The following is a 13,404-nucleotide window of genomic DNA, read 5'->3' on the forward strand; positions in this document are numbered from 1 at the left end:
GGTTCTGGATTGGCCACTACTTGTTATCTTTTACTGTTTCCTTGAATTCCTGTCTTTGGCAAATAGGAGAGAAACTATGCTAATAAACAGAATTTATGTATGTGGAAAAGTGTGAAAAATAGCAGTGGCTAAAACACTTTTATTTTGTCTCACAATTTTAATTTTTACATAAAATATTTCCCAAATTGTTGCATTTGGAAGTTGTGTAAAGAGAGCTGTTGGATGTTTACACCTTTATTGGCCATAGGTGAAGTCTTGGCAAACATCAGCTGGCTCTGAAGACACCAAACAAAATATTCATAGTTAAAAGGGATTTGTGGATTTCTGCAGAGATGGAGGGCTCACAGCCTTGTCACTTCTGAATTATTTTATAGCCCTGAAGTTCTAAAAACCTAACCACATGTTAAACAAAGTTCAGGTATTTTATTTGGCGTTATTCTGTTGCCATAATTTATAGTATGAGCTGTTCAGATAGCTGATGTTGTAAATTCAAGAGGTTCTGTCTTAGCAATGAATCCTGAACGTTTCTGGTTTTAGGACAGAGTTGGCATACAGGAAGTATTTAATAACAAGTAGCGTTCATTTTGGCTTTTGAAGTTACTCTATTTTCATCCATTGTGTAAGTATGGCATAACTATAAATATTGTAAATATGATTATAGCATGTATATAGCTTAAAAATACACTTCTACCATGATCTATCGTGAGTTACCTAAACAGAACAGTTGTGATTCTGTTTATAATAGCAGGACACATGCAGCTTGTACCAGGTCCAGGAGCTGTGTGATGCCTTGAGAACGGTATGTGATCTCTGGCCATGTCTTCATTAATGCTTCACTAGACCTTATCCATTCCATATGTGTCTTTTGAAATAATACATGTATTTTATTTTCAAGTTTCAATATGTACAGCCAATATTCTTAGGTGCATTTTGGTCAGTGTGTGCCTCTCTGCTTGACTGTACCCTGTCAGCTTTGGCACACGGCGCTTGGCCTTCTACACTTAGATCATCTTTTACAGGCCTTAGACCGTTTCCAAAGTGTAGAACACAGCAATGAAAGGTGGCTGAGTGGACATTAACAGCCCATATAGTATAAATGTTACCAAAATTATGAGGAACATTCTCTTTGTTAATATTCCTGCAGAGTGGCCAGAGGAAATGCAACACACGTTGGGACAACTCATGTTCATCAGGACCATTCCCTATTTGTCATCTTTTGCTTGTTCTTATATTTCCAGAATTCTCAGTTTCTCTTTTGTCTGGTAGTTTGTCCTGGCTTGACTGAAAATGAGCTAATTTTCTTCATTAAGTTAGAAAACTTTCTTTTTCATAGCTACCATGGTCATTATTTGAACTTAGTTTGAGAACAAGAGATAACACCAGCACAGAGTCAATGTTTTTAATTGCTCTGGTCTGAGAGCCAAAGACATTCTGAGCGCTCCGCCCACAGGTGCGAGACATCGAGGAATTGGGGCATGGATGGGACAGAGCTTGACTGACATCCAGACTGATCAATAAGAGTATTCCACCCCATTAGCATCATGCTTCATATATAAGGAGAGCTGGAGAGCTGGCCTCTTCCGGGCTCTCTCTCGGTTCTTCACCTTCTTCACTCTTTCTGTCGGGGCCAAGGGAGTTCTGTTCAGGATGTTTAGTTTGGCCTTTTGCCATTTCGCAGAAGCCTCTGGGCCTTTCTGCCTTTTTTCCTTACATTCTGTGATTCTGCGTTCAGGACCAGGTGCTGCTTCCTGGGCCTGGCTGCTCAGTGTGGATGGAGTTTGTGAGAAATTGCGTTGAGTATCTTTTATATTCTATTTCTATTATATGTATATTTACTAGTAGTGTATTAGTATTTTATTGTTTTATTAAGCTGTGTTTATCTCAGTCCAAGTTTCTCCCGTCCTTTTCAATTCTCTCCCCTATTTTGGAGGTGGGGAGGTGGGTGGGTGAGCAGCTATCATGCTTGTATTGCTAGCTCGGGTTAAACCACGACATAGTTATCTTAATTGGCAAGCCTTATGGTTATTTCTAAGTATTTGGTACTGGCTGATCTACCCAGTGAAATATCTGCATTACCAGTATCCCTCCTGCTTTTATGGTAGATTACTTAAGAAGGAAGAACTACTTGGAAAAAAAAAAACAAAAACCAAACAAACCTCAGATAATGTATTTCTTCTATTCAACAATTATTATTAAGGCTTAATGGATGCTGGAATTACACATTTTTTTCTGGCTTTCCTGTTGCTTATGTTCTCTTTTCGACAAAGTTGATAATCAACAAGAACAATCAGAAATGCCATTCAGTTACTGATTAAGTTGCTGCTGAGTACAGAAAGCATGTAAATTTTGTCTTTCATTTGATGGTGTGGAATTTCAGACTGTAAAAATTGCTCCCCCTCTACTTCCCCAGGTACAAAGTACTTTGCAAGGTAAAAAACCACTCCTGTTCCCCGGTAGCTTCCAGTCTAATTAGATGATGTACAGATAAGGGAAAATCAGAAAGAATGTGAAGTAGAATAAGAATGAAGAATTCTATGAAGGTGCTAAATATTGTGGTAAATAATTTGAAAGAAGATGATGACAAAATCTCTGGCAGCACTTAGTAAAAATGATGATGTGAGCCCACAGTGAGAAGACTATCACAAATACATTAATGTAGTGGCCTTTTGGCACACTTGGTAATTTATTTCTTGATAGAAAAATGTATTTTCATCCATTCTGCTGCCTTTTCTTAATTGGAGAACTACTTAAATTAACTTTTGGGCTCCCATTAGGAATTTATTTTATTCTTAAAGGATTCAGTAGGACAAATGATTGAGTCTTTCTTAAAAGTATTTAAAGGGACATGCTTGAATAGATTTAGCCTTCTAAAGTAATATTACTCTTCTTATCTCACTGTGAAATTGAATTAAGTAGATGCTGAGAGTGTAATAATATCAGTCACCAGAAAACTTAAAATAGCAAATGCTTGGCATTTTAACTTTTTTAGTAATTAAGGACTTTGTTTTCCTTCTTCAACTGGTGTAAAACGAACAGCTTCCTCTGCAAAGCAAGAAGGTACTATCCTAAACCAAATTATTGTTATTATTATTATTATTATGAGCATGAAGAAACTCAGTTTCAAATGAGCTAAATTGGGCCAAGTACTGTGATGGGGTTTTTTTAACCTAAGAATTTCTATGTGACAGTTGTGGAAAACTTTGAAAATACTTCTTTTTTACTTGCTACAAGTCATGACGGTGTGTGCACATGTGAGAATAGGTGTGCTCTTCAAATGTGTCTCTGCTTACGTTGTTGCTTTCTGCCTTTACAAGTTATACCTAAGACCCAGAATAAAAAAAGAATCAAAGAATTGATTTCTCTTTCAGATGTTCCTTCCCACAGGTTCCTTGTATTGTAAATTTTTCATATGCTCCTCTCTGTTGAACCACAATTGTCTTACCTCGCTGGAAATGTCAGGATAGTATTTAGCCTGACAGGGCTCTGGGTTGAAGGTCGTACTTAAATTCAGAAAAAGGCATCAACTCTACAAGCTTATCTAGACCTGTAGTCAGGGATGTATCCAAAGCATTTGATTCATTACTTCTATCAGGGAATAAGTTTATATGTTATTATGGTTAAATGTTATTATTTTACCACACCATAACTTTTGCATGCCCCAGATGATAAAATAAAATCATGAGATCCTAAACCACAGAGCATTCGCTGTTGTGACCAATAAATACATAGATTATAGCTGGGGCAAGGCTTAAATCTGTGCTCTGTGCCGCTGTTTTCCCTTGTTGCTGACATCCAGGTGAGGCAGCAACAACAGGGGCTGTTGCAGGGACCCTCTGGTCTGGTGTCTGCTGGTGACTGCTCCTCAATTAGCACCCCATGTTATTCACATTCATTCCAGGCAGGGACCGATGAGTGTAATAACACCTGGAGCATTTAAGAGAGTTCTGGCTAGGTGCTGCTTGTTGCTCTGGTGATGACGGTACATTTTTTCTAAAAATCAGAAATACATCCTCTGGGGTAAAAATAGCAACCTCAGTCAAGATGTATGTAGTCACAGGAATGTGTCCAGGTGGGTTTTGAATGTCTCCAGAGAAGGAGACTCCACAGCCTCTCTGGGCAGCCTGTGCCAGTGCTCTGGCACCCTCAAAGTAAAGAAGTTTCTCCTCATATTCAGATGGAACCTCCTGTGCTCGAGTCTGTGCCCGTTGCCCCTCATCCTGTTGTTGGGCACCACCAAAAGGAGTCTGGTCACATTCTCTTGGCATCCACCCTTGAGATATTTATAAGCATATGCTGAAATTTATGAAAAGTCAATATTGTCTTTTATTCCCTAGTAATACAATTTTAAAATTAATTCTAAAATAAAATTTGCTAAGGTGAAGAAGTGCTAAACTGCTTTTTTCACCAGTTTCAAAATTTGTTTCATTCTTCTGTAATGACACAGGTGCTCTGCTGTGCGGACGGCTGGGTGCTGAAATGGAAAAGGGGTGATTGCCGTGGCTCAGCTGAAGAGCACAACATGGCAACTTCTGTAACTGCTTCAGTATGACCTGCAAATAATTTGAAAGAAAAGAAAAGTGAAGCAGCATGGCCTAGACTTTTTTTCTTTTTTCCTAATAGTGTCTTTTTATAAGAGGCAAACTCAAGTTCAAAATTTGGGTCCAGTTCTTTTAGACTATAACTTTTCTGACTTTGGCTGGGCTGTGCAGGAGAGAAATCTGTCCCCTACTGTAATAGCTGCATCCTGAATTGCAGAACGCCTCCTGGGACCTACAGCAACCTTGTTTATATTTGAAACTGCAGTTACTGCTAGAAGATTAAGTCATTTTATCCTTGGTAACAAGTGTTTACAATGTCAGTTCGGAGAATTTTTAACTAAGGGATTATTTTGCTTTCTAATTGCATAATTTCCTTTTTGGTATTCGTTAGTGCAGATATTTACTTCCCATTTTTCTATTTCAGTTGTCCCATATGTCTGATGAGATAAAAATTGTCCAATACTTGCTGTCTGAAATATTTTTATTCAGTTCAGCTGAAACACCAACACAGATGTTCTTTTCTCTCTAATTAGCGTATGTTTATATTTGTTAAATTAAGTAACTGCTATAGTGCGTGTATAAATAACACACAGCAAGTGTTAATGGCAAAATGGTTTGTCCTCTGAACGGTATCTTAGACTGCAGTAATTGCAAATTACATGAGATTAGAGTCCAGTTCAAGCTCAGTTCAGTCTTCTAGTATGTACATATGAAAGGTAGTTCTGGTTCTTTCTGGTTCAGTAGCTGACTGCTGGCTCTGGGGGTGTCCAGAAGATCCAGCTTGATCCGTGGCACTGGGTATAGACTCAGGGGAAAGGAGGGTGACTTTGTTGCTGGTTTTGTCATTTCTTGGTTTTTAGGTGCCAGTAACTCATTTCAGCTTTTTTGACATTTCTTGTCGATCTGCAGATAACTAGCAGGCGTATTCTTTATCCCATGAAGGTCAAATGAATTTGGAATTAACCCACTTTTTTTTGGCCTTACATGAATGAATAGTACTTAAGGAGTGAACTAATCCCAGCTCTTTTTTTTTTTTTTTCCAGTTTTTTAATGGTGCTAAAGAGCCTTCTGAATAGCTTTGGTTCCTTCCTTCCTTTCTATTATATCGTTCCTTCTCAGTGGAGTAACTGAGACAAAGAGAAGTGGTAACTTGTCATGAAGGAGGAATGTGAAGGGATGGAATAAAAAAGCTTTGACTTGAACTTTGCTTCAGCTACTGTTGCCAGCCAAGGATTTTATGTGGTACACCACAGCCTCTCTGAAGGCACATAATGTACTCTCTGAAGCAGTTCAGTCTAGAAGTTGAGCAATGTTCACGTGCTTATAATAGCTCAAACCTGGTGGGAATGCCTTTTGGCTTTTAAATACTGCATGCACCTTTTAAAAAATGTATCACATTCTGAAATCGAGATATACTTAAAATGAAATAAAAATACATGGGTGGAGAGCCTGGTGAGATGCACAAATGAAATGTAAGTGAAGAAAAGGTGAGAGGTAGCTGTGGCACAGCTCCCCGTGACTTCAGTGTGTGACTTCGGTACCTGTGCTGTCTCCCTTCCTCTGTGGTGGTCCCCCTCCATTCTTGTGTCCTCTGAGTGTTCTCTCAGAAGTGAGGTGTGCTTCTCTTAATACACTTGGTGATAACAGCATAGATAGAAATATGCAAAACCGGCTGTTTGGTCGTATTTCTATTGAAACGGGAGAGGGCAAAAGACATCTAGCACTGTTACTTTGTAGTTGGTAAAATATCGTTTTCAGGCATCATTTTAAGCATCCATCATAAACATAAAACCCACACGGGCTTTCCGTTAAAGCACATGAAAGCCTTTTTTTTTTAAATTACAGTAACCATTGTGTTTGATATTAAGTACGTCTTACATTGATGCAGTGTGTTGATCTGTTTCTTCATATTTGTACTTGCCACAGCTGGCTGGAGTCCCGCTCCGCGGACAAAGGGCTCTGCAGTCCCCTCAGGACTGGCACAGAAAACTGCATGCTCACATCAGCCCCGTCATCGTTAGCTCTCTTAGGAAAAGTAAAGGAAGCTGCTTTCAGCAAGAGTGTTTTGTGCTTGACTTTAGGACTATTCCTGTTAATTCACCCATTTGTGACTTCAAGTTTCTGACTGCAAGGGTTAGGAAATATATGGGAATAAAATTGTGTGTGTGCACTACTAGAGGGTTCTTACCCTGTTTCTGGTTACTTTTGATGTCTCTGATGCAATTCCTGAAGTTGCATATTTCCTCCCAAATGGGTATGTTCTCTAAGAAGAATCTGTTAGCACAGTTTATTTCCTCTTTCAAAGCCATGGAGAACTGTGTTTCCAGTGACAGTGTTCAGAAGTGACTGGTGATAGATGGTAAGAGTGTTGCAGCTTCTTACTACTTCTATGTGTAAAGCTGTAGATTCTTTTGAAGAAGCAGATGGAAGAAGGTTTGTGAGGAGGTGTGTGGCTGAGCACTAACTTAAGTTGCCTTTCCTGTGTTGGAGTCGAGTCTTCAGTAGAATCTAGGTAGTTCTATTTTTGTCAGCTCTGTGGTATTTTTTGCTCTGCTCTCGTGGTGAGAACTCTCCTTCCGTGATTTCAACTGCTACCCATATGCGTACGATTCTCCATTCTCATAAATGTAGTCAGATGAGAGCATGTGGTTCCATTTTGAGAAGCCTAAACAGTTTGCAGTTCTGCAGCTGGCAGTTCTCATCTTTCAGCTAGAACTTGCAGTCGTAAATGTCACAACTTGCAGCTCTCAGTGCTCCTATTCTGTTTCAACACCAGGAGAAAGAGATGAGCGAGTCTCAAGTTGGTTTAATCTAATCTCTTTAATCTTTCTGTGGTTTTATTTATCTGCTTTACTTTACATTGATGTGGACTACTAGATGTGCTGTTGCAGTCAGAGTGAGAATCTCAGCAGAGGGACAGTGACGTGTCAAACAGCTTTTGGCTGTGTTACAATTAACTTTTCTTTCTACTAATTCTTTTTCCTTGGTAACCATTGGCAAACTCACTGTCATTCTGAGCTCCCAAGTCCGCGGCCGTGTCCTTGCGGGAGGGATATGAATTTCTGCATCTGAACTGTCACCTTGGTCTACATCTATGTTAGCATTTAAACCTGATCAGGAATGTACTTCTGAAGGGTATCTCCTTACTGCAGTTTAATACATGGTCAAGGGATGCGTGACCTGGATTATTTTAGGATGAGACTAAAGTGGAGGGTGTTCTCCAGCTGCACAGCCAATTCATGCCCTCTGCTAATTCATGGAACCAGTATAGGCCTGGGCTGAGGTACCAGCTCCTGTACCGCTTGGACAGGACCCACTAGGGTGTTAACAACACCTGATTGCCTCCATAAATCCACTGTTATCGTTCTGCACAGCTCGCTAATTAATGCAGACATCCTGCAATAGGAGAGTGATAGATCACTTTAATCTCCAACCCAATTCTGATTCCGTCTGGGCCTTTTTCGGTAACTCCAGTGGAATGGGATTAGCACATATTACCAAGACAATGCTCCAATTCCACGAGACACTTACAGGATGTTTCCTATGACCACCAAGAATTATCTTTTCCTATTAAGTGCGAGCCAACCTCCTAACATGCACAGCCTCACAATACCTTTGTGAAATAAAAGGGCTGGAAAAAAACTGTGTTAGTTAAAAGAATGCATTGGCACGTGTGACGTAACTATAGGGCTGCAATCCCGTTTCTGTTTATTCCTAGTAAGACAGATAAGTATTTTGTAAATACATACATACATATGTACAATGAAATATATAACATGAAATTGTGTTCAGAATTGCTTGAATGTGGATTGAAATTGTATGTGCCTATAAAGGACTATGGGGAGTATTTTAACAGTTTTGGAAAGTTGTTGTTTCTTTGTTTGTAACTCTTAAATATGTACATCTATATAATGTTTTAATATTATATTTGTTTATTGCAGGGTGTTGGGAAAAACAAGATTGTTGACAGATTCCTTCACCTTTTAAACAGACCCAGAGAGTATTTACAACTGCATAGGTAAGAACGTGTGACTTTTCCATATTTTGTGTTTAGAATCTGATTTCCCATGTTTTAAAACTCATGTTTCTGAAGTTTAATTTATATTTATTATTTGAATGAATACCCTATTATGGTAGGTGGCACACAGACCACAGGAATGTATCCATTTTATAGGCAGAGGCAATAAGCTGATAGGTTGAGGAGGTAGAACAAGAGTCTAATGTGATCACATTGCTTAACTCAAGAGGAAGTAGAAGTCAAACATTACTGATGTTAAACCATGCTCAAGAAGAGAGTAATATTTTGGTGTCATTTCTGGAGAGATTTCCCTAAGCATGAGGTACCATGTGAGGGAAAAAGTTCAAAGGTACCTATTTAAATGTATCACTCATTAGAAAAGAAACATCTTACATAGTAAAGGCTTTTGGATTTTGTTTGTTTGTTCAGATTTTGGTGTTTTGTTAGTGCTGTTTTGGGGTTTTTTTGGCTTTTTTGTTGTTGGTTTTGTTTTGTTTTTTTTTTTTTCTTTGGCACTTCTGCTAAGCATGTGTATTTCTTCCCCATAAACATATTTGTATAGGAAATCAGAATCTTTTTTTATGTGCAAGCTAAAAAGTGGACTTTTTAAGAGTCTTTTTAGAGACTCTTTAAAGACAACATACCAATTGAAAACAATTCAAAAGCTGAAATAACATAGAATTATCTGCCTGGTTCTTTATGACATGAACTTTAAATCAAGAAATTGAAATAAAGACTGGAAATGTCTAGAAACATCAGTTGCAATTAAACCTCATCCTTTTTCAGCTTCATTCCTAATCTTTACCTCTCTGCCTTCAGCTTCCTAGCTTTATCATCCTATCTCTTTCCATAATAACTGTTTTTTAAATAGTGCTAATAAAAATGTACACTTTGACGTTTTCCCCTTTAACAGCACAGTCTCTGCAATACTTTCCCAGCTTTTTGTCTTCACATGTATTGTCCTTTTATTCCTGATACTTGGATAGCTCTAGCTCATCACTTTTCTATTGTTGTTTTCTTTGGTACTTTTCCTCTCCTAGACTTCCATCACATCTTCCCTAAATAACACTTTTGCGACCTGCTACTTTCAGCTTTGTGTTAACTTTCCTGCAGTCTCCTCTACTTGGAGCAGCCACCCTCTCCTTCTGGATAACACACACTAGCATTTTTGCAAATCCCAATTCTTTCACAAAATACTACAGTGTTTCTGTCATTCAGAGTCTGTGTTATTGAAAAATTGTTCTTTAATGAGGTGTGGTCAGACAGAACAGTACTTTAACATAAATTCAGATAGCTCAGGAGAGCATTGTATACGTAAGATATTTGGGTTGATGATCAATATGTAGAATGTACATGCTAGTTGTTTTATCTCTAAGAAAAAAAATGTGCCTTTTTTGTCTAGTCAAAAACTTCTATAGGCTCTGTAAAGTACTGTTCGTAGTTAGCATGCTTCTAGAGAAAGATTTGAGTAGAAAATGCTGACTAGTCCTGTGAAGTTCTACAAAATAATTCCTGAATATAGAAAATGAAGAAATTTCTAAATCCTGGAAGGCATTTTGAAATTAGTTGTGAAGAATCCAGTCTACATAATATGTTGATAAAGTTTATAGGGTGTTTTAAACAAGGATTACAATGTTGTTAGTGCACACTTTTGGATTGCAAAACAAAATAAGAGTAAGTTTACAAGAAACCTGTTCACTACTAAGCTTTATATATTTTGTGGGGAGAAGTGCAGTCAGTAGCTTATGGTGTAAAAGTATTTTATTGGAAAATATGCTAGAATGTGCACTTCATCCTCAATAGCCCTGGGTATTTCTGCAGATTTCGGAGCTAGCTACTGTCAATAGCGTTAACCATGCTCCCAGAGAAGTATTGTATATATAATACTTTTAATGGTGCTTATAGACCTGAATCTAGAGCATTGAATATTCAAAGCATGTGTTTTAGTTGACTACTTTTTAAGGGAAATAAGTAATTATACTGCTTTCTTCATGGAACATGTGGAGGCGATTCAGTGTCAGATGAAGGTGGACGTTCTCTGCCCTTTCAGAAATGTCTGACAGATGGTACCTCATTAGTCCTTGAAATTCAGGTTGCAGACACTGTAGTTCCGCTTCAACTAGTCTCTCTGAAAATGAGTGTGCGCTTGTCAGCTGCATGTCCTGAGGCGCTGAGTTTCTAGTGAGGTGGTCAGTCTGTAGGAAGATGTTTTGGGGGCAGACTTTTTAGCAGGGCCTGCTAAAACAGGACAAGGGGTTTTAAACTAAAGAAGGGGAGATTCAGGCTAGACATGAGGAAGAAACTTTTTACAATGAGGGTGGTCAAACACTGGCCCAGGTTGCCCAGAGAGGTGGTAGATGCCCCATCCCTGGACACATTCCAGGCCAGGCTGGATGGGGCTCTGAGCAACCTGATCTAGTTGAAGATGTCCCTGCTCATTGCAGGGGTGTTGGACTAGATGAGTTTTGAAGGTCCCTTCCAACTCAAACTGTTCTATGATTCTGTAGAGTTCTTGAATTTGCCCATATTGACTGTTACTTCATATAATTAGCTATGAAAGAGGTAATATGTATGTATGAATAATAATATGTGTGTATGTGTAATAATGCCAATACTGAATGGGTGTTGCAACTCAGTAATATCTATTCTGGAGTACAGAGATATATCCTTATCTATAAAGTGTCCTTGTTGGTGGATATAATTAAGATGTAGCCAGAGGAGAAACTGCTGGACTGGAGAAAACTGTAAAGCTTTAAAATTATAAAACTGTAGAGTTTTACAATTAATATAATGAAGATCTTTATTAAAATGTAGTGTTGTGTAATAAATAAAAGTAGGGAATAAGTAATAGACAAAAAAAATCAGACTGAATTCCTAGAGTATTCTGATTTGTGAATCTAAGTGACATTTTTCAAAAATTTTTCAATGATACTAAACTACCATAATTATGAAGATATCCCAGAAATGTTTACTCTCAATGGCTTGGGAGGTAGATAAGGGGGAGATACACCACAATGTAGTGTAGTACATTTTGTGATGCAATGTAATTGATGTAGGTGTCTTTTATAGAAGAATATCTCACCCCACTCCAGTGGCCACTGAAGCCATGATAAGTAAAACTAGTCAAGCTCAACTCTGACATCCTCATTATGTGTATCTGTGACTATTCAGTTGTGTAAGAACATCATCATTGCTTATAGAAATAGAAGCTTTTGATGAGCAGACTGCAGTGTAAGCTACATCAATAATTTATTGGTGGCTTACGAATGGATTTTCTGCTGCTCAGAGCCTCAGTGAATCTGCAGACGACATGAAACGATTAGTTTTGTTCTCTTTCTGTGTATCAAGAAAACATTCTTCTGGGAAATTAGAAAGTTTATTGTCCAAAAAGAGAATACAAGTGTTCATAAAGTCATGTGCCATACAAGAGGGCATGTTTTTATGGTGTATTAGTAGTGGTCTCTGTAATGTCTAAAAAGTTGAGGCTGTTTATAAATGTGGTTTAATGCTTTTCATAAAAATACAGAATGTAGCAAGTTCACTTTGCTTTTAAATTAATCTATTAGAAAATGTAGTTCTTACCTGAAGCTTCTGATTTTAAATTAGCCATATTAAGTCTTAGTTCTCTGTGTGATATCTTTTTTTACAAGTTGATAGCTTGTTTTCTGCTTTTCTGGGTGTTAATGTATATGCTAAAGCAAGTTGGCTTTGTTGTACATTTGATGTTTTACCACTGTCAGCAAAATACTAACTGCTATAGAAAATATTTTTGTTATCTGATAATATTGCTATCATTTTAGAAGATATTGTGCTGCCTTATTCTGGTTTTCCTAATGTTACATTTCCTTAAAAGATTTTACCTATGATATTGCATCTTCCTGTCAAAGTTACTGTGTTTATTTCAGTGACCGATGATGGGTACAGGGTGCGATACAGGGTTCATTTTAAAAATCTACTACATTTCGTGTTGTACCTTTTCTAGTTCCCTAATAAATTACAGTAATCTGATGATCTTTTCTTCCAAAAATTAACTGAGTTTAGATATGTTATCCTTTTCAAAATAAACGTAATTTTGCTGCGATCTTTAACAATCAAATTAACAAAGAGGGTTGGGGTAGGAAAACGAGCTTGTGGTGTCCCTACAAGCAATACCTACTACAAACTGTCCATTAATCTTTAGATGTTAATTTTCTTTCCCTCTTTTAGCACACATAATCACTATAAAATCCAATTACCTATTTCACCTATTGAGATCATTTAAAACTAACCTTTCAGCTTCATTGACTTCCAGGTTTTTTTTAAGTCCAGTTAAAAAACTTGTTTCAGAAGGAATAACTTCCTTTGCCCAAGGCACAGATACTGTAGAATTATAGACACCCGATACTGTAGAATTATAGTGTCCCTGTTCTCGGAATTGCTTTTGGTTATCTTCTCTTGAAAGAAGACAGGACTATGTAAAGCAATTTAAATGCTGTTACAGCTTTGCAGATCTGTTCTTTAAAATGAGCAACCCAGGAAAGCTGTGTCCGTAGCAGGCTGGTTTTGAAGCCAGCGCTCTTCAGCTGCATCAGATTATTAGAGAAATCCATTGAACACAGTGAAGAAGTCTGTGTGTATGTATGTCAGCAGGCCTCAAAAAAAGGCTAGATAAGTTTTCCTCGTGATTTTTGAGTCATAAATGTCTAAATCTAAAGTATTTTCTTTCAGTGTTGTAAACCGTAACCTTATAGTATGGGCTTTATTCTTGCTGCAGCTCAGGTTTGGGAGTAAATAAGAAGATTATGTTTTGTTATGAAGATTTATGTTGTGAAGCACTGGGTGTATTTGCTAGCATGTAATAGTTATCTT

At 37.8% G+C, this 13,404-nt stretch overlaps 1 protein-coding gene across 1 annotated transcript in view; it reads left to right on the top strand.

The window, feature by feature from the left end:
* The window catches only part of VWA8 (von Willebrand factor A domain containing 8), a 191,819-nt gene that overhangs the window by 80,685 nt on the left and 97,730 nt on the right, over positions 1–13,404 (top strand). Inside the window, exon 21 of the mRNA XM_021286771.2 lies at positions 8,480–8,556. Within this exon, the coding sequence (XP_021142446.2) occupies positions 8,480–8,556 (77 nt within the window). The remainder of the gene's footprint in view (positions 1–8,479; positions 8,557–13,404) is intronic.

Source organism: Columba livia, chromosome 1 (genome assembly GCF_036013475.1).
Source record: "Columba livia isolate bColLiv1 breed racing homer chromosome 1, bColLiv1.pat.W.v2, whole genome shotgun sequence".
In the NCBI taxonomy this organism is placed as follows: domain Eukaryota; kingdom Metazoa; phylum Chordata; class Aves; order Columbiformes; family Columbidae; genus Columba; species Columba livia.